The sequence below is a fragment of the Camelus dromedarius genome, chromosome 29 (assembly GCF_036321535.1).
Source record: "Camelus dromedarius isolate mCamDro1 chromosome 29, mCamDro1.pat, whole genome shotgun sequence".
Classification (NCBI taxonomy): Eukaryota; Metazoa; Chordata; class Mammalia; order Artiodactyla; family Camelidae; genus Camelus; species Camelus dromedarius.
The window spans coordinates 17,541,192-17,561,775 of NC_087464.1; the positions used below are offsets into that span (position 1 = coordinate 17,541,192).

General features: G+C 44.2%; 1 protein-coding gene across 3 annotated transcripts in view; it reads left to right on the top strand.

Moving 5' to 3' along the window:
* Positions 1-20,584, top strand: part of PDE8A (phosphodiesterase 8A) — a 117,138-nt gene that overhangs the window by 76,557 nt on the left and 19,997 nt on the right. For 2 of the 3 annotated variants that reach the window (XM_010986799.3, XM_031440630.2), the window contains exons 6-12: positions 2,120-2,208; positions 5,980-6,058; positions 7,603-7,740; positions 10,032-10,120; positions 11,715-11,766; positions 11,854-11,896; positions 17,327-17,404. In XM_010986799.3, coding sequence (XP_010985101.3) covers positions 2,120-2,208; positions 5,980-6,058; positions 7,603-7,740; positions 10,032-10,120; positions 11,715-11,766; positions 11,854-11,896; positions 17,327-17,404 — 568 coding nt within the window. The remainder of the gene's footprint in view (positions 1-2,119; positions 2,209-5,979; positions 6,059-7,602; positions 7,741-10,031; positions 10,121-11,714; positions 11,767-11,853; positions 11,897-17,326; positions 17,405-20,584) is intronic. The other variant, XM_031440631.2, reaches the window with a different exon arrangement.

Genomic DNA, 20,584 nt, shown 5'->3' on the forward strand with positions numbered 1-20,584 from the left:
AGCCTGATTCCTGAAGATCTCTGGACTTGTGAAATCCTTGGGACATGAGTGAAAGTTGGAGAAGGGCAGGAAAGATAGGATATTTAGACGTAAAGAACAAAGCAGAGGTAGTGACGGGGAGGGGTAGACAGCAGGAGCAAGATGCTGTACTTGTAGTCACATGTGCTCATTTTAACCTTGATGTCCACCTTTGGGATAAAAAAGTTTGAATATGTACATTCACACCCCGTGAAAACTGGTTGCATGTGTGGGAGCCATTATACATAATGCATGTCTTCGTGTCCCAAGATCTTGCCTGCAGAGCACGTTAGTCCAAGCAAGCCCTTGGACACTGGGGACCCGTCTATCTCAAGTCCCTCACCCCTTGTCTGCTGGCAGTGGGCACACACTGCCCAGAAACCTCTTCTCCCTATTCCTGCCGGGTCAGCAGGGGGCGCCCGGGCAGATGGGCAGTGTTCTTGGGTGTTCCTGTGGGGTCACAGCTGACTGAGGAGTGAATGGCAGGGAGCACTCTCCTCCCCTCCATTGATGGGAACTAGTAGGCATGTCACCTCTCAGACTTCTGTGGGTGAGAAGGACTGTGCTTTGCCCTGCAGGGGCCCATCGTGCCCATGGCCAGCAGGCCTTGCCTTTCCTCCAGGGGACGGCAGTTGCCGTGCTTTATGTCTGTGCAGCAGTTTGTAGTTAGAGTTGCAATGGTCATCTAAGGTGGGTGGGTGGGAGCAGTATTGTCTTGTTTTGCAGGTGAGGAAGCAGGCTCGGGAAGGTTAAGGGCCTCGATGAGAATTATGTAGCTTTTAAGGCATAAACCCGGAGCTAGCTTTTCAGGTTGCTTGACACACAGACAAGACCCTGATCACTGTTCAGACAGGGGGATAGCTTCACTGGTGACAGAAGGAGCTCCACAAGGGCCCCATGCCCCATGTCCCAGATTGGCCTAGCTTTGGCTTATAGTAGTGGCCTGCAGAGGTCTTGTCTTTTTTACATCTGAATGGAACTATATGACAGAGCACAGTGACTTCTAAGATGTCTTTGTGAAATATATAATTTGGTGGTAGAATGGGTTCAGGCTTCTCATAATATGTTATTTGCTTTGTTGGGATGTTTCCATTATGTAAAGGTTATTCCACAGCAATAAGACAGACTGGGCAAAGCCATGGCTCCGCCAGGACCTCTGCTGTGGAGGGTAATCCTCTGTCAGCTTAGTTGAGCTGCCCTTTGAAGTTAATATAGGAAAATGTTGCCTGAGTGGGAGTTACCTCTGGGAGATGCAGCTGCGCAGATATGTATAAGCGTATTTTTGCTTACTGTGAGCTTGCACAACTTGAAAGAGGACATATGCTATCCTTGAATAAGTGAATAAATTCTGAAAGTTAATATAAATAGAACTTTAGTTATTAAATTTCTTCCTTCTGCATGTTCTAGCCTCTGCCAGTGACACACAGACACCAAAAAATCCTCTTCAAGGCACTAAAAGAAAAGTATTCTTAAGCCCTATTTTTTTTCTAATTCCATTTATTTACTACTTTATTGAGATACCATTCACATACCATGCAATTCAGCTATTTATTTTAAACTTGATGTAATATTACTTTTATAAAAGATATATATAAAATAATTATAATACAGTTCTCCATTTCTACTTCATTTCATGTGACAATATATCTCATACATCATTCAATGTAAGTACATATTCACATTCTTTTTAACAGCTGTGTGCTGTTCCATTAAATGGTTATTCTATAGTTTTTAAATTAATTTTTTAATTTAATTTTTTTCTCTTTCCAGCAAATGCCTTGCCTGTTTTTCTTTCTGTCTGTCTGTCTTGTCTCTTTTTTTCTTTATTGAGGTATAGTTGATCAAATCAGCCATTTAAAGTGTGCAACTCAGTGGTTTTTTAAATATATTCTCAGATCTGTGCAAGTGCTGTTTTTTAAAAGCAAATTTGATACTAGTATGTTTTCATCTCTCATTTCTGGTTCATCACTAAAGATAAATTATTTTTTAGATTTCAGCTACCAAGTTGGAGAAGTCTGTTGAAAAGAATGATTTATATATATATTATAATAATTTAAAGGTGCACATTTGTTTATCCACAAAATCCCCTTTCTGTTTGTAGAGGTATGTAGAAAACCCCAGCCCCATGGCCTGTTACAATGAACTGCTCCAGCTGGAGTTTGGAGAGGTGCGATCACAGCTAAAACTCAGGTAATTCTGCTGCTTCTGGGAAGCCCATCACATCACACAGGGCACCACTGCAGGAGAGGACTTCGGCTGTGGGCAGCTACATTTTGGCTGTAACTGACCTCCTACTGAAATGGGATGGGGTGGTGGGAAGGCATCTCTCCTCACACAGACTTCTGGAGTCTGCCTGAATGCCTAACAGGTGGTCACGTTAGTGATTGGAGACTCAGAGTTAAAGATGGAGCTCCAAATAAATAGCAAATGAAAAAGCAGGATGCAGAAGTATATATACTGAATTAATCTGTTTTTTGATTAAAAAAATTACTTAAACGTACATATACACCCAGCCCGTTAGCATTCTCTCTGGTGGGTGACATGTTTTCTTCTCTACAATAAGCATTTTGTAATTTGCTCTTGCTAAACATTTTTTTTAAGTGAAATGAGTGGAAACCTAGTTCTTTGCAGAGTGAAAAAAGCAGAAAAATTAGCAAAATTATGAAGTCGACAGAAGTGAAGGGAAAAAAGGCCAATAGCTCTGTCATCCTAGGTCTCTTCCTTGGATGGTCTGCTGCTCTTTAACATTTCCTTTACCAGGATCAAAATCATTCAGTTTGCATGTGTCCAGGGCTGAGAGAAGGGGACCAGAATTTGGAGTATTGAGATTAGTGGGGACCAGCACAGGGTTCCACATGCAGGGAAGGAAATACTTCGTAGCCCAAGTGAAATGAAGTGTGAGGAGGCAGAGAAGTGCTGCTGAGCAGAGGTGTTTCTGGGCAAGGTCTACAGAAGAGCTCCTTTCTGTTGCCAAACTGCAGGGAAACTTGAGATGGGTGGTTGCCCTCGGGCCTGCCTTGTCCTCTCTCCGGAGTCTTCTGCAGCCTGGCTGTGGCACTCCCACAGCAAACTGGGCTACCGCCCTCTCTCAGAGGAGAGCGGAGTTAGGTGCATGTTAGAGGGAGCAGGAGGTGATGTTAGTGCTTATTTTGTTGAATCATGATGCAGAAACAGACCAGGGAGGTTAACTGACTTATATCCAAGATCTCACAAACAGCAAATGGCAACGTAGTCCTTTAGGTTGTAACCCACATTTTAAAAACCATAATCGTTGTCTGTCCTCATGTTCTGCTTTGTTCTCTGTGTGCCAGGAGGTATCCGCTCTAAAGGGAGATAAGCAAACATGAAGGGAAGGGGGAAGTGTGGGGCTAGAGAATTGGGAGCAATAGAGAGAAACTTGTTCTGCCAGATATTAAAATGCACTAAAAACTATAACAAGCAACTTTGTGTTGCTGCCAGATCAGTGAACTAGAGTGTAAAGTCTAGAAAGAAACATAAGTATATTTAAGAATTAAGAACATAGCATATGTGTTCAACGTGGCAATTTAAATCCACACAGAAAAGAATGGACTTTTCAGTGAATAGAATTGTGACAACTTGTTAACTACTTGGAAAGAAAATTAAGTTATATTTCAATCTCACACCCAGTCCCAAAATAAACTCCCAGTGAATAATGTTAAAAAGTAGGGCCACATAAGTAATGAAAATATAATTGAACATATGTAATTGAATGATGAAGTCTTTTTAAACTCAGCATAATGTAAAAGCCAGACTTCATAAAGGAAGAGAGTCAGATTAGGCAACATAAAAATGTTAAACTTGTCTCAGTAAAAGTGCCTTAAATAATGTTAAAATTTAGACAAATAACAAACTGGGAAAAATACATTCATAACACACAGGACAGACAAGTTAATATCCTAAATATGTAAAGAGCTTTGATGAAACAGTTTAAAAATGGAAGCAGTAGAAAAAATTAAAAAAGATGTGTTGTAAACAGGCAGTTTATAGGAGAGATTAACAGCCAGTAAACATGAAAAGATGTTTAGCTTCACTGGTAAAGAAATGAAAATGATATACCATTTTTTATTTACCAGATCTGCAAAAATTTTAAAAGAGTGAGAAAACGCAGTAGGGCTTCTCACAGATCCATCTAAGCTTGTTATATCAGAGGTGGGAACTTACTTCTCATTGTTTTTTGATTCTTGCTTTTTTTTTTTTTAAAATAACAACCTTATTGAGGTATAATTCACATACTATCTCTTGATTTTTGTATGCCAAGAAATAAGCTTATTGGCTAAGCTGCTTTGTCTTATTAGCTAGACAGTTCGGTAATACCAGGAATAATGTGAAAGCATTGTAATTGTTAGTTTTCTTAATGTAATCTCCGTACTTCATGAACAAGTAGGTAGTTGCTTTCTTTTTTTCATCTTCTGAAGCATATGCAAGGAAAAAAACTGTAAGCAACCTAAATGTCTAGTCACGGGGAGTTTGTTGAATAAATTATGGCATAACTTTATAATAGAATGTTATATCGTTATTAAAATGATCATAAGGAACTAATTACTGACATGGAAAGATATTAATGTATATTGTTCGGGACAAGCAGATTATGAAACTGGAGAGTGTGATCTTATAAATATATATATTACATGTGTATTTACACAAGTAATTGCCTACAGCACCAACTGATACGTGTAGATGTTGGAATTTCAGATGATTTGATCTCATTTCTTTTAAAACAGATTTGTTGAGATAAAATTCACATGCTATACAATTCACCTTTTTAAAGTGCACAGGTCAGTGGCTTTAAGTGTATTCACAGAGTTGTGCAGCCATTGCCACAATTTTAGAATGTTTTCATTACCCTCAGCCCTAGATAACCACTAACCTAATTTCTCTCTCTATAGATTTGCCTGTTCTGGACATTGCATATAAAATAGAATCATACAATATGTGGTCCTTTGTGACTGGCTTCTTCTAAGTTAGCATAATGTTTTCCAAGGTTTATCCATATTATGGCATGTATCAGGACTTTCTTTTATGTCTGCATAATATCCCTTTGTATGGATATACCACATTTTATCCATCTGTCAGTTGATGGGACGTTTGGGTTGTTTCCACTTTTTGGCTATAAATGTTTGCATGGACGTATGTTTTCATTTCTGTTGGATGTCTACCTAGAAGTAAAATTGCTGGGTCATATGGCAACTCTCCGTTTAACAGCTTGAGGAACTGCCAGACTGTTTTCCAAAGAAGCTGCACCATCTTACACTCCCACTAGCAGAGTATGAGGGTTTCTCACCAACACTTGTTTTTATCTGTCTTTTTGATTATAGCTATCCTAGTGCGTATGATGTAGTATCTCATTTATTTTTATTTTCTAATTTTAAAAAATAGTTACCTGTGCAATTAAAAAGTGTTTTCAAACACTGAGAACATGGGACAGTGCTCAGAATACAAGGCTAAGTGGAAGCAGGGAACAAAGATAGTGATCTCGATGATCCCAATTTTATGGAAAGAATTTGTTGAAAACGATAGCTGCAGACGGTTGGCTGCCTCCTTTCTCCCAGGCTTTGTGTGGAGTTCTTGACTCCATTTTCTCACAATTCCTCATGAGGACCCTTCAGATGGTGAGAAGGGAGAACCAAGGAGGTTCAGTCACGTCCCACAGCCAGTGAAGGGCTGTGATTTGAACCCTGGCATGTGTTGCACCTGATCAGCTTGTCCTTAGATTGGCAGGAAAGGCACCAAATTGTGCATAGTCATGATTCCAAGTAGTGGCTTTGCAGGAGGTGTGTGCTTCTTGCTTTATGGTATTTCGCCTCTTCTTTTTATTAAATTAGCATTTGTTACCCTTATAATCAAATAACACATTTAAATAAATTAATGTAATATCCCAAGACTGTATTATATTCTGAAGTACTTACATTAATCAGTTCTTTTTCTTTCCAAACCCTAAAGGGCTTGTAACTCAATATTCACTGCATTAGAGAAAAGTCAAGAAGCAATTGAAATTACAAGTGAAGACCACATTATACAGGTTTGTTATTTTGGAAGTTTGTACGTCTGGATTTCTGGTTATATTTGTTTGCATTTTTAGGCTTGAACTCCTCTAATATGTTGTTTTCTTTTCCTGAAGTTCAAGGGACTAATTTTTTCCTTAGAAGATTGTCAGAATAAAATCTATAAAATACGCAATTTAAAATAAATTCCCTATGGGTACGAAAAGATTCTAATAATTACTCAATATACTAGAAAATAGTCTGTAGAAATAATGGCATTTGCAATTATTGTTATTATTTTTTTTGCTTGTTTATTTATTTAGCAAGGAGGGACTTTTGTCCAGAGGGTTATTTCTAGGGTGGGGTGGGGGAGGGACTATTTCAACAAGGAGAGGCTCTGACCATAAGGATTACACACGCTCACCTTTCCCCGTTTCTGAAGAGAGTTTACACCTACAGAAATTTGTAAGAAACTACTCAGAATTTAAAAAATAAACTAGTAATTACTGAACAGATTACGCATTATTAGTGAAGTGGGTTCGTGTAAGTGACTTGAGATAACATGGCTTGTACTTTTAGATAACAGGGAGGGAGTTGTGCCAGAGAAATGTTCCTTTTGTTTGAGAACTAGCTCCACTTTGATTTTAACTCTGAGCACTCCAGTTCTTCACTTTGCTCTAACTAGTAATTTCTAAGACCTGATGATGCGGACATTCAGGAGTTGTGCCCTGAGAGGTACCGTGGGCCGGTGGTTGAGGGCACGGGCTTGGTGTCAGGTCAGGCCTGGGTTCCAATCAGCCTCGGCCCCTTTCTAGCTGAGTGCCTTCAGGCAGTTTACTTAATCTATCTGAATCTGCTCTCTCATCTGTACCAATGGGAATAATATTAACACTATCAACAGCCTGCATTTTATAAGGCTGTTCTGAGGACTAAATGAGTTTGCTTACTGTAGTGCCTGGCAAGGAAAACAGGCCCTAAACAGTATGATTATTGTTATATCATCGTCATTATTTGTTATCAGCACACACACAGCTTTCTCATCCATTTTCTTCTAGCCTTACAGTCCTATTTGAAATTTAACCTTACATTTGCAAACACTTCCTAGTTCATAGCCTGCTTTCCAAAAACATTATTCATTTGTATCATATGAAAGAGACAAAATAAATGATTCATTCCCATTAAACAGATATGTAGACTGAGACTTGGAGGGGTTAAGTGACTAGTGGGAGTAGAGCCTGGGCATTTCAGACTCCCAGTCTGGTGCTTTATTCCACTGTATCATAATCTAAACAGCCCTTTTGTAGCAGCCCGGGGTCTGTCTCCATGCGGCTTCTCTCTGCCAGTGTCACCCTCCCTGGAGCCTCAGGAGAACACGGCAGCGAGCCGAGCCTGGTGTCGCCAGAGCAAAGCCTTCTCCAGACACCAGGGTTTTTCTGGGCTTGTGCCCTTGTGGCTTTAGAACCATCATAGTGAGTGTCAGGCTTCTGAGCTTTCTGAGGAAAAATATGATGGTTTAGGTTAAACACCACTCTTCAAAATTTTTTTAAATTCACTTGACTTTTTTTCTTTTGTCTCTCCCCAGTATGCAAACCCGGCATTTGAAACAACAATGGGCTATCAGTCAGGTGAATTAATAGGGAAGGAGTTAGCAGAAGTGCCTATAAATGAAAAAAAGGCTGATTTGCTCGATACTATAAATTCATGCATCAGGATAGGCAAGGTAAGTAAGAGGTCAGTACCCTTGTTACGTTCACATAACAGAGAGGGAAGGAAGCCGATTTAGCACTAAGCATTGCTCGGGCAGGTAATCTCAGGCTCACTCTTCCCAGAAGCTTGGGGAAGTGTACACCTGTTATGCCCATTTTTCAGATGAGGAAACTGAGGCCAAGAAAGTATATAACCTAATCAGCCAATAAGCAGAGTAACTTTGACACTGAAAATCATTGTTTTCACTTTAGTAATAAGTAAGTTGATCTTTCTAATCATCGATCTTCTAAGTGGTAATAGATGTTGGCAAGTAGTCCTGGGTAAAGGATTGCTAGTGAGCTGACACTTTCTCTGAACACACCTGAGCCCATCATTCTCTAAGCCTCGTTCATTCATTCAGCATGTTTTGAATGCCAGGCACTGTGCTAGATCCTGGTATAGAAAGAAGAGCACAATAAAGATTTCTTGGAGCACTCCTATTCCTGGTGCAAAACAGATAAAAGAGTCATTCCACAGTCGTGTGAGAAGTCACATAATCATGGTGCTGAAGGAGTAGACAAAGGCAGGCTCAGTCTGAAAGGTCATTTCTCTCTCTGAACAGTGGCTTCTGACAGCACCTCATAAGGTTTTAAAATATGATGAGGAGGAAGAGGCTACTGCTTTTCTTAGTTATTCTTAGGCTTTTCTGCTGGGCTCTATTTAACTTTTGGAAGTTGGGTTGTGACTGTTAATCTGATTATTCAGAACATTTGAAAAATTGGTGACCTGATGTCCTGCCCACTGTCCGGAGGCCCCAGTGGAAGTGATGCCCTTCCCTTGTGGCATTTGGCCTGTTCCTGTCCTGTAGCACGAAAAGGCAGCCTGCATAGAGGGCAGAGGGGGCTCTACAAAGCATTTACTCCCACTTGGCTTGGGCCCCTTGAAAACACTGTGAATGGGCCTGTGTCCTTTGCTTTGCCATGGCTCTGAGCACACAAGATGGCCTTACAGTGAGAACAGGGAAAGAGCAGGCCAGCTGTGAGGGCCCAGTAGTGCCCTCAGGGTGGTAACAAAAAATGGGCACTGCTCGAATCCTATTTTGCCTTCAGCTTTTCTGTTGAGAATGATGATTTTCTTACTAGAGACAGAGGCAGGTCCTCTGGAAAGAGAGATGAAGGCTGAGATGGATGAAGAGACCCACAGAATCTCAGGCACACTGCGCAGGTTAGGCCCAGTTCCCTCCCTTGGCCAGGAGAGGGGCCCTCACACGTGGCAGCCAGAACAGCAGCCATCCCAGACCCCAGCAGCCTTTGAAGGGATTTGCCAGGGCCTCCCCTGTCTGGCGGTTAGGCCCCATGTCTCTGGGTCAGCCAGGGGTTTCGTTGGGAGGTTCCGTGGGGTGGGAGCCAGGGATGATGGCTCTCGTGCTCCTTGACCTGGCAACAGCACTTACAGAGAAGCGGCCCATCTCCCTCACTGGGGAGAGCAAGTCGAGATGGAGCTGAATTAGCTGTCGGCCCTGGCATCTACCCAGATCCAGGTGAACAGTGTCTTGCCTCATGAGTTATGCTGTCGGGCTCCAGGTACAAAGGGCCTCAAATTCAAACAGCAGGAAACCTGTTCTCTAAAATCTATCTCTGCTATGAGCAGAGAATTTGAAAGATGACCGCATTATCTGCCTCCATACTGCTTTATTTCAAAAAGGGACCTGGTCATTTGTTTTGCATGTTCCCAAGTTCTGGGGGAGAATGTAAGAGCTGCCGTTTGTCCTTTGTTAGTAACCAGCTGGTTCGCTGGCAACACTGAAGCAGGACAGACTGCTTAGCTGGGCAATTTTTTGAAGTGAAAGAATATATGGCTTTTCTAATTGGGTCTTCCTGGGCAGAAGGTGTTGCTGAGAATCAGCTGGCCCCGGGCGAACAGTGGTACCATGGTCAGTGGAGAGAGTCCAGATTGCACTGGGAACCAAAGTGGAGACTCAGAATTGGGCAGATAAGGGGGGCAGGGGCTTTGGAGTGTCAGATTCTTGGTATCCAATCAACTGGAATTTTTTAGGGGCAGTGGAGAAATTCTGATGATGTTCAGACGGAGAATAATGCCAATATGCCTCTCCATAAACCTCGTCTGCCTGTTGTTTCTCAGCCTTTCTCAGAAGGTTGAGAGAGAATTGTCAGATTATCCAAAATTGCATTTGGGGTTGGGATGATTTTTTTTATCCTAATTGCTTTAGTAGCAATGGTAAATGAATTGGAACTTGAGGTGAAAAATGTTCTTGGGTTTAGCTTTGGAACGCAGTGTATAATGAAGCTTACATTCCATTTATAGGAGTGGCAAGGAATTTACTATGCCAAAAAGAAAAACGGAGATAATATACAACAAAATGTGAAGATAATACCTGTCACTGGACAGGGAGGGTAAGTGGAAAAAACAAGTACTCGAGTCAACATACCATGTTTGGCTTATTGCAAAATTTGCTTTAAATGCTTAAGTTAAAAACTGCATGCAGAAATTTATAAGAAAGACTTGTAACAAGGTCAGGTATTATCAAACAGCAGCCTTCCAGGGTAGTTTCTTGTGGTTACAGCCTGACCCTCCAGCTGGCAACCCAGAGCCACCAGACTTAACTTGAGTAGGAGACTAAAGTATCTAGATCTGAATGTCACTCTTCTAAGCTGTGTGCTAAGAACACTAACGGGTGGACTCCCTGTATGTAAACGATTTCCATCTGACTCGATAGCCTGTGTTAATTTCTGCACAGAACTATCAAATTAGATAAAAGTATTTTAAATATTATCACTTATGGAAACTCATATAAAGCAGATGTGACCACAGATTGGAAGGCAGTGTATATCAGGAGCCTAAAAATTTCATATGGTCTGTCTCAGAATCTACCTTAAATAATATGAACAGTGGAAAATTATGAATATGAATTGTAGAACACCCAGCAATCAAATATGCAACCATTAGAAATTATCAGAAAATTAAATTACGAGGAAAAATGTTTGATAATTGCAAAAGTCAAAATATAAAATCATACCTGGTGTATGATCTCAGTCATGAAAATGAAAAAAGGAAAAAAAGAAGAGGAGGAGGTGAGGCAGTGGTGGTTCTAACAGCTGCCCTTCCCCCTGGGTTGGGCTCTCAGTGCCTGGTAGACGTCCCTTCATTTAACCCTGACTGCAGCCCTGTGATGTCAGCCCTGTGATCATCTCCATTCCACAGATGAGGAAGCTGAGGCTTGGAGAGGCGAGGCTTCCGGCCCAGGTCCGCGGCCCGGCCACAGGGCTCTGCGCTGACTGCACAGCTCACGTGCTTGGTCACCAGGCTTTGCTCCCAGCTGGCGATGGCCTCGGGGAGACGGGTCTGTGTGGGCTCTCTGTTCTGATTCTTTGCCTTTTTATGTCCTTTTCAAATAATTTTGGGAGAAGTATGTAGGGATTTGATTGCCAAGGAGAAAAACTGAAACAAACCAAAGGGGCAATAAATAATTATGTGAGAAGAGTCAGCAGCTTCTGAGCTGAGCCCCAGTCGCTTTGTGTTAAGACTTGCAGCTAAACGCAGCTAAACGAGTTAAATGTGAACGCCCCCCAGTGTGGCCTTCGGCTGTTTCCATGAACGGCTGGGAGCAGGCTGCCTGTTGGAACTTGAAGAAGAGCATCAATATAAATGGTTGTGAAAATGAAAACGTGTCAGGGAATTAAAGGCTTTTGGTTGGTTAACATGAGTACATTTTTTAAAACATAGGTATTTTTTTATTGTATGTTGTGAAGACTTGGAAGGATTTTGTTGTCTTAACTCGAGTCAGCCTCTTTTCTACACAGACGCCAGAGGGTGTTTGTAGACTCTTGTTCGTTTATTGATGGCCTTGGCCACAAACAATAGAAATGCTCTCTTCAAAGCATTGTATGTATTGTGAAAGAGAGAGCTCTTTTCATAATGAAAAGATGGCTACATATCCATCAGAATAGGGAGCCAGGAGAGAAATAATGCCTTGTTTTCTACTTGCAGAAAAATTAGACACTATGTGTCCATTATCAGAGTGTGCAATGGCAGCAATAAGGTATGTAAGGAGAGCCCGCGGCCCGGCAAGATTTCCCCCACTGCACAGCTAGGCTCAGAACTAATGGCTTCTAAAATTCATTTTTAGGCTGAGAAAATAACTGAATGTGTTCAGTCTGACACCCATACAGGTATGATGCCCCCTATTCATTCCTAGGGTTCACTGAGCTTTTGAAAAAAATCATACCCGACCCTCCCTCTGACAAGGTTGCCTGGTGCGTAGGTGGGACTGTGTTTTCCTGGCCCCGTGGCAGCATCTCTCTCCCTGATTCCCAGGCTGGTTTATGAGTCAAAGGACCTGAGCACTGGTGGGAGTTCTGACAGGTGTCCTGGGACGGGTCTCAGCCTGTGGGGAGAGAACTGGTCACTTCAAATGCATGGACTTCTGTGAAGATGTGTTGAGTGGAGTGTGCTTTGTTGGCCTGATCTGTGCTTTAAGAGGCAGCAGTGCTGGCTGTCACTACAGAGCTTCAGCAGGGACACTCCCGCCACCAGACTTCAGGGCGGTAGGTGGACCCTGTCAGACTTGCCTCACCTCATGTCTGGCTCGTGAGGACCTGTGCCTTGGACAAGATCCGGTCCTCCCAGATCTGTGATACTGGGAGTGTTTTCCCCTGGCCTGAAGTCACCTGTTTCCTTCTAGCAGAAGTCATGGTTTCAGCAGGCCGCCTTCCTGCTCTGGCCCTCACGGACGAGGGGCCAGGCTGGGACGGTGCAGCTCCACGCCAGCTCCACACCAGAGGTTCTCCTGCAAGCCCGTGTGGACGCGGTGCAGCGCCCTGCCCTGCCCAGGCCGTGCTCTGGTTGCCCGAGGAGGAGACTGTCTGCATCCCTTCAGCTGCTGGTGATGTGCCTTCAGCAGGGCCGGAGCAGCTCGTTCATTCATTCTGGGCATGTTTCCTGTGTGGTTTTCTGAGCGTTGACTGTGTACAAGGCACAGTGCTGAGTGCTTAACTTAGAGGGCATTTAACTGAAGCCTGGTAATAACCCAATGGGGTAGACCCTTTATAGATGAAGTTCCCTTTTTACAGATAAGAGAACTGAAAGACTTCATGGTTTGCCAAGGATGTCCATCTAGGATGTGGTAGAGCTGGCCTTCTAATCCAAATGGTCAACTCCAGAGGCTTTGAAGCACGCGTTGGGACAGTTCTTGTGGGCATGCCAAGAGCAATCAGGCTTTGATGTGAAAACAAGAAAGACATTGCTACCAGGGGACACATAGCAGGTGACAAGAAGTGGTCAGTAATGGGTGAGGAAGGATTCGTGGTGCCGTGGTGACTCAGAAGAAGAAGGAAAAGTTCTCGACAGGGGAGAAGCGAATGTGAGTAAGAAGAGGGCTGTGGGAGGAAAAGCATTCCAGAAGTAAAAACAGGCACCAGAGAAGGAAAGTACAGAGTGTGTTCCAGAAAGAGCAGGATTAAATTCTGACTGGTATAAAAGGTCAGTGTGGAAAGGAGTTGGGATCATGAAGGATCCTTAGATGCTAGGTAGGAAATTAGGGTTTTCATCTGAAGGCAGTGGGAATTTTCGAGCAGGGAGTAACGTATTGACATCTGAGCTTGAAGAAGCTTTTTGGAGCCTGTATGTAGGAGACTACGTGGAAGCAGGGACCAGAGACAAGAATACCAAGATTGCCGTCGTGTAGAGGAGAAAAAACAGGCCAGGGCAGAATTCAACCAAAACTCATTGCACAGGCCTCAGGTGCCAGGCCAGGTGAATGTCTCTGCTTGTGAAAACCTGCTTTCTGCGTTTCCTCTCAGGGTGGGGGTGGGGGTGCAGGGGACAAGGAGATGGTCAGGAAAGGCCTTGCCAGTAACATGACAAGGTGCTATGGAGAAGAGGCTTCAGCATATTTTGCAGGTTTCTCATGTGCCGCCGGGGTTGGGGCCACTGATAGCAGCCTCACAGACCTAAAAGGAGTGTTGCTCTGCATCTGGAGAAAGGGCGCTTTCTCAGGAGGAGGAGGCAGTTACCATTGTGAGACTGCCGCGAGCCCAGGGCTGACAAGCGCTGCAGACTTGGCAGTTTGGTGGTCGGTGGGTGAGACCCTGAGAAGGTCTCGTCCCGGTGCAGAGGAGGCACTCCATAAGCCCTTGAACGGTTGAGAATCTCTGAGAAAGCTCTCTGAAAGACTGCTCCCAGCAGAGTGACTTTTGGGCAAGTCACATAAGAAGCCTGGTTCTCAGCTTCCTGGCACCCCAGGTGGAGCCGGTCCTGGCGGACCACAGCGTTAGTGTCGGGATGGAGGCGGCTGTTCATGAGCACGGCTGCATGGCTTTGCTCTCAGGGCTTCTCTAGGGCTTCCTGGACTTACCCCACAGGCCAAGGAAATGTTGCTGACTTCCCTCTACTAAAAAGATGGGCAGTGTGGAGGGGTCAAATTTTACAGAACAGGAGGCCAAGAGCAGAGACATGAAGTTGCAGGCAGTGCTGAACAAGCCCAGGTCTGCGCAGGCCTCTTTAGCATCCTCCCGCCCGTCGGTGGTTGTGCAGCACTCCCGAGGCAGGAGGGCCTGAGCGAGCTGCTGCCTCAGGGCCTGCGGCCTGTGAGACGTCCGGCTCCCCCTCCCGCACGCCCCCTCGGCGGCCATCCCGAGTCCCTGCCGAGAGCTGGGCACTCCCTGCAGGAGCAGGAGAAAGTTGTTTAAGAACAAAGTGCTATAGGGACTTGGGGCATAGCCTTCTTGTCAGGGCTGTCGGGAGCAAGAAGAGCTCGTATTTACAAAGAGGGAAAGTCACTGTAAAATGTGGAGTAGAAATGAAGGCTTGCTTCGTCTCCCTCCACACTGGCCGCAGCCCCGGCCTCGGTACACGCGCCGCTCCTCGCTCTCCGGCCACACTCTGCTCTATCGGACAAGCAGTTGCCTCCTCCTGGGGGTGCCTTCCTCCTCTTCTGGGTTATATCTGCAGAGCATCGCTCAGCTCCTCTCTCAGAGGAGACTCCGCTGCTTCCTCCTCGGGGCTCCTTCTGCGCTTGGAAATCATTACTGTCATTCTTACTTCACCCGCCTCTGTTCCCCTCTGGACCACCCTCTTCGAGGATGGGAACCGTACCTTACTCACTTTCCCGTCCCTAACGCCTGACTTAGAGCCTGCCACACGGTAGGTGCCCAGTGTATGTTTGTTGAGTGGCGAAAAGGGAGAAAGGTGAAGGAACAAGAAGTTCGCAGTGCAGTCTTATCAGCCAGCTGTGTGGACACTGCCCTCCACGAAGCTCAGAGGAAGGAGACACACTGGGGTCTGCCTGTGGGTGAGAGGAGGTGTGACTGGAAGGATGGGCGTTTGGGGAGGGCACAGTGCCATGTGTCGGAGGCAGATGCAGCAGATGTCAAGGCTGTTGCTGAGACAGTGGGGAGCGGCTGTGCTGACACAGCCCACGCGTGGTCAGGGAAGCGAGAGATGACAGGCAGGCTGTTGCAAGCGGACTGTTCCTGTCCTTGACCGCCAGCAAGTTCCTCTTTATCTCTGAGGTGCTGAAGGGTTTCGAGTAAGGGAGCCATGCACTCAGTGGTTGTATTAGTGGTACTTTGATTTGTGCACAGGCATATGCAGGTGTTTGGAGAGGCAGAAATGTCTGTTGAGGATCTGCTACGTGCTGGCTGTGCCGGTCACCTAGGAAAGGGAGATGGAGATTATTTCTGCCCTCACATCATTCCCAGCTGGTGAGGAAGACTGACAGTAAAGCCGGTGGTTACTCAGTGTTGGGATGGGGTGGAGAGGCATTAGGGGCAGATTTCCCAAAAGTGATGATACCTGAACTGCATCTTAACTGCATCTTCAAAGAGGATCGAGAGTTAACCAGGTAAAGGCGGCGGCACGGAGAGGTGCGTTGCTCAGTGGAGGTAAGCAGTTTGTACCAAGGCGTAGAGGTTTGGGAGGTGAACCAGCACCTCATAAATAGGTACCTGGGAGAGAGGAGGCCCAGGTACCACAGGACTCTGGGTGCCACACTGGAGAATTTAAGTCTTATCCCCAAAACAATAATGAACCATTAAAATGTTTGACTTGGGGGAGTGATCTGGTCAGATTTTGGTTCTGGAAGGGTCACGTGGTTGCCTTTAGAGTATGGATTGAAGGGGGCAAGGTTGGGGCCTGTGGGACCAATGAGGGAGGCTGTTGTTATAATCCAGAGATGACAAGTGTCTGAGCCAGGATGGGGACAGAGCAGGGACAGATTAAAGAGGTATTTAGGAGACTGAATCTGGAGATTTATCTGACCGTTTTAGGGAGAGAACCGGGGATGGGGTGGGAGTCATAGACGACTTGTCTCCAACTTCAGCAAAAAGGTAGATGCTGTTCAGTGACCTGGGATAAAGAGTGGATTTGGGGAGTGGCTTTGGTGAAGATAATGAGTTCATTTGAAGTGCCTGAGGGGTGGCCAGTTCAGATCTAAGTCGAGCTCAGGAGACAGGCCTGGGATAAGACGTGACACAGAAATTAGCTACAGCTGTGGGGAGGAATGTGTTGTCTGAGGAGAGAAGGAAGGCTAAGGACTGAACCTTTGGGAAACCAGGGGTGCTGAGGAAGGGGGAATCATGACAGAAACTAGGAAGGAATAGTAAGAAATGCAAGGAAAGCCAACATGGACTTGTGCAAACCAGGAGTTTCCAGAAAGAGTGATCAGTTGTCTAGAACCACAGGTCAGTCAAGTCAGGTAAGAACTGAATTGTGTCCTTCAGATGTAGCAGCGAGAGGCCATCAGTAACCTTGACGAGGTCACTGCCTGTGCCCACACAAAGGAGGATGTAGCAAGTAGAGAAGCTTCTCAATGGTGGGGAGGAATACCAAGGGCCTGCATCTGGGTCCTGGTTGTGAGCAGGATTCCAGGTGAGGAGGCAGAGAAGACAGAGCTGTGGTGGGGAGACCTGAGCCGAGCGCTGGCTGTGTGATCACTCGTCTGTGCAGCGGCTCCCAGTTTCCTCGTCTGTGAAATGGGGACAGGGTGGTGAGGCTACCAGCAGGTGCAGAGGCGGGTACAGGGAGGAAGGTCAGCTTTGCCTTGTCCTTGATTGGTGTGGAGTCAGGGGGAGAGAGGAGTCAAAGACAAGCCCTGCTTGGAGCCTCGAGGAGCAGTGGTGCCATCCCCGGGATGTGGGGTCAGAGAAACCAGTGTTCCCTGTACCACCCTCGAAAAGAGGGGCACACTCTTCCCTGGGACGTTTTGAAACTTGCATAAAAAGATTTTTTATCCTTTGAGGGAAGGATGGATGGGGATAAAAAATTCCCCACCTTTGTGTTCAGTTGTATAGAAGTATAATAGGGGAGAGTCTCCTATTCTGCTAGTTTTTGCATCATGGGGCTCTGTAATTATGTAACCTGGAGACTGTAAAGCACTTGGTTATGACTGAACCAGGTCGGACACTTTAAGAAAGTCAGCTTCCCTTAAAACCTAATTGTTCGTAGTCTTCATTTCTGTGCACTGTGTTGATTTTTGTGGCATCCTAAATGGTATTTTGATTCTTAAATTTTGTTTTTTAAAACTTTTAGATTGGTAATTTTCCTAATATGTTAAAAAAAAAATCCCTTTGCAGAGGTAATTTATCATTTAATTGTTTCCACAGATAATCAGTTGGGCAAACATAAAGACAGGAGAAAAAGCTCCCTAGATGTCAGAACTGTTGGCTCTCGAGCAAGCGAAGGTGGGTCACAGAGACAAGGAGAAAACGTTCTCCTGTCCGTGTTGAACACATGAGGATGTCTGACGCTCCTTCCCGTCTTCTCCCCGGGTCACTGCCCGGACCTAGTTCAGCAAGGAGGGGACCCTCTAGCAGTCTGTGTCCACGTCTTCCTCCCCTGACTCCACTGAATCCTCCCCTGAATCCACTCCTGGCTAGTGGATTCCATTCTGATCCTTTTGTTGGAGTTGGGGAATAAAGAAAAAGATACATTTTACCACCAATTCTATAGTTCATTTTCTAAACTGTAACAGCAGATGTCAGTTTATCTGCTGTAATCCTACGAGTAATGCATTTGGAGATTCTTACCATTATGGGCTGCAGTTTGCTGTGGAAGCTTACCTTTTGGTGGGGAAGTGACCTGCATTTTGGAATGTGAAAGACTTTTATTAAGCAAATAATTTTTAAAGGTTAGGTAGATATGTGGCATGAATGATCTCGTAATTTTAAAAACGTAATGAAAATTATTTATGGTATGGAGGCAAATATTACTGCTAGCTGTGTATGTTCTTTGACTCAGAGGTGAATTGGGAAGCATATGCAGTTGGTAGTTACTAGATAAAAAGCCAGAACTTTGAAGGTTTTACAGCGGAGATCCAGTGCCTGCCCTCACGTCTTGTGCGTTTGTTGTGAGGACCGGAAGACGTCCTTGCACTGGAAAGACGGTTCAGATCCCACCTGTGCTGCAAGGGCAGGGAAGCAGAGTGCTGTCGCAGGGATGAGAGTGGCCCATGGCCTCAGAATGACCTTGATTCAAGCCCCAGCTTCATCTGCTTTCTGGGCAACTGTGGGGGTAGACTTCTGAGCTTCCATTTCCTCGTCCTAAAATGGGGATAATTTTGCATCCACAGAGGATTATGTGGGGATTACACGAGTATGTGGCTGGGCGCTCATCCTCACTGTGGCCCTCACTGGTACAGCCCTGGGGCAGAGCCGAGCAGAGCAGGGGCCCATGCTCGCCTTCACCACTACACTTACTTCTGTTCATCGTTTAGATTACTTTGTCCATTTCTGGATTTTTAAGAGTTGAACATTTTTCTTTTAATGTTTTTGGTTTTTAATCAGTTCTTTTCAATTGACTTACAATAAGATTCAGATATTAAGTGTTCAGTTCAATACATTTTGACACTTCTGTACATCGAACTGTAGAAACTGTAACCACGCAAAATAGATACAGAAAATGCGTACACACGGGCACCCGCTCGTGCTCCTGTTCCACCACACAGGGACAACCATTGATCGCCTGCACCGTAGGGGAGTTTGGCCTCTTGTGCTTCATAGAAATGGCATCGGACAGGATCCACTCTGTGTGTCTGGCTTCTTTCACTCCTTTTAGTGTTTCTGAGATTCTTCCATGTTGTTAGGTGAATGTGTCGCACTCTTTTACTGTGTGATAGTACTCCATTGTATGCATATGCCGCAGTTCTTTTATCCGTTCTCTTATTAACAGCCCTTAGTGTTCATCTTTCCACTTTGTGGCAGTAAAGAAGGCTGCTGTGAATATTTTTATACAAGTCTTTTGTTGTGGACATATGTGTTCTTCTCCTACCTAGGAGTGGAATTGCTGGGCCTTGGGCAGCTGCAAACAGCTCTCCCGCGTGGGTTGTACTATGTTAACTCCATCACTAATCTGCAAGGGTTCTATTTGCTCATGTCCTCCCCACACTTGCTTATGCCAGTGTTTTAAACTTTAGCCATTCTGCTGGATGTGGTTTTGATTTTAATTTTCCTGATGACTAATGAGGTTGAGCACCTCTTTTGTATGCTTACTGGCTATTTGAATATCATTTTTTGTGAAGTGCTGTTCAAATATCTTGCCCATTTTTATCATTGGGTCTTATCATTTATCTTTTTCTCGTTGGTTTGTAGTAATTTTTTTTTAATATTCTAGATGTAGATACAGGTATTCCAAATATATTTTTCTTAGTCTGTGGCTTGCCTTTTCACTCTTCTAATGGTCTTTTAATGAACAGAGGTTCTTAATTTTAATGAAGTTCATTTTGTTGTGTTTTCTATCATAGCAAGTGCTTTTTTACGTCCTGTTTAAGAAATCTTTCTCTACCCCAGGGTCATGAAGAATGTTCTCCCGTGTTTTCTTCTAGAAGCTTTATTGGTTTACACTTTCAGTCTGTGATACATTTCAGATTAATTTTTATATCCAGTGAGAGTAGGGATCAAGGATGGATTGTCCCCCTGCAGGGGAAGCCCAGTTGGCCCATCACCGTATTGAAAAGCCATTTTTGGCAGTAGCACCGTTACTGTAATCCAGGTGGCTATATAGATGGTCTGTTTCTGGACTCTATTCTATTTAACTGTTCTTTTAGTCCATGCTTGCACCATTACCCATCGAATGCTACAGGCATATGGTACGTCTTGATACCGAGTAGTGTGAAGTTCTTCTTCAGGAGTACCTTGGCTATTCTGGGTCCTTTGCATTTCCATATAACGTTTAGAATCAGCTTGTTAGTTTACACACACATGTGCAGCCTCCTGGAATTCTTAGTTGGGAGTGTCTTAAATCTATAGCTCAATTTGGAGAACATTGAAATCTCAGTAACACTGAGTTTTTCAAAACATGAGTGTGCTCTTTGTCTTTATTTAGGTTGTCTTTATTTTTTCTCAGCAGTTTTTCACATTTTCAGTGTATAAATCTTGTACATCTTCCCATTAGAGTTATTCCTAAATAATGATTTTTGATGCTATCGTAATTCTATTTTTTATTTCAATTTCCAATTGTTAGTTGCTAGTATATAGACATACAGTTGACTTTTGTGTATTGGCCTTATACCCAGTAACCTTGATAAACTTACTCCTTGATTGTAAGGGTAGTGTTTGTAGATTCTTTCAGACTTTACACACACACGGTCGTGACAATTTCTGTACCTTTTATTTCTTTTTTCTTAATTTACTGCATTTACAGTGTTGCTTGGTTTTTATAAGTACCTGTCACTTTCATTACATTTTTAAATGAGAACAAGTCCTTTTATGACATAGTGATAGAATAGTGGTTTTTATTTTTGGTCTAATTACCTTGTTGGGTAAAATGGAAAGTTGGCAACCATGTGCTGGTCACTAAAATTAGATTTAAGGAGTTTTGTTGGTCTCTGAAATTTAAAGCACTTGAGAGCCTCTGAGTTGGTTAAT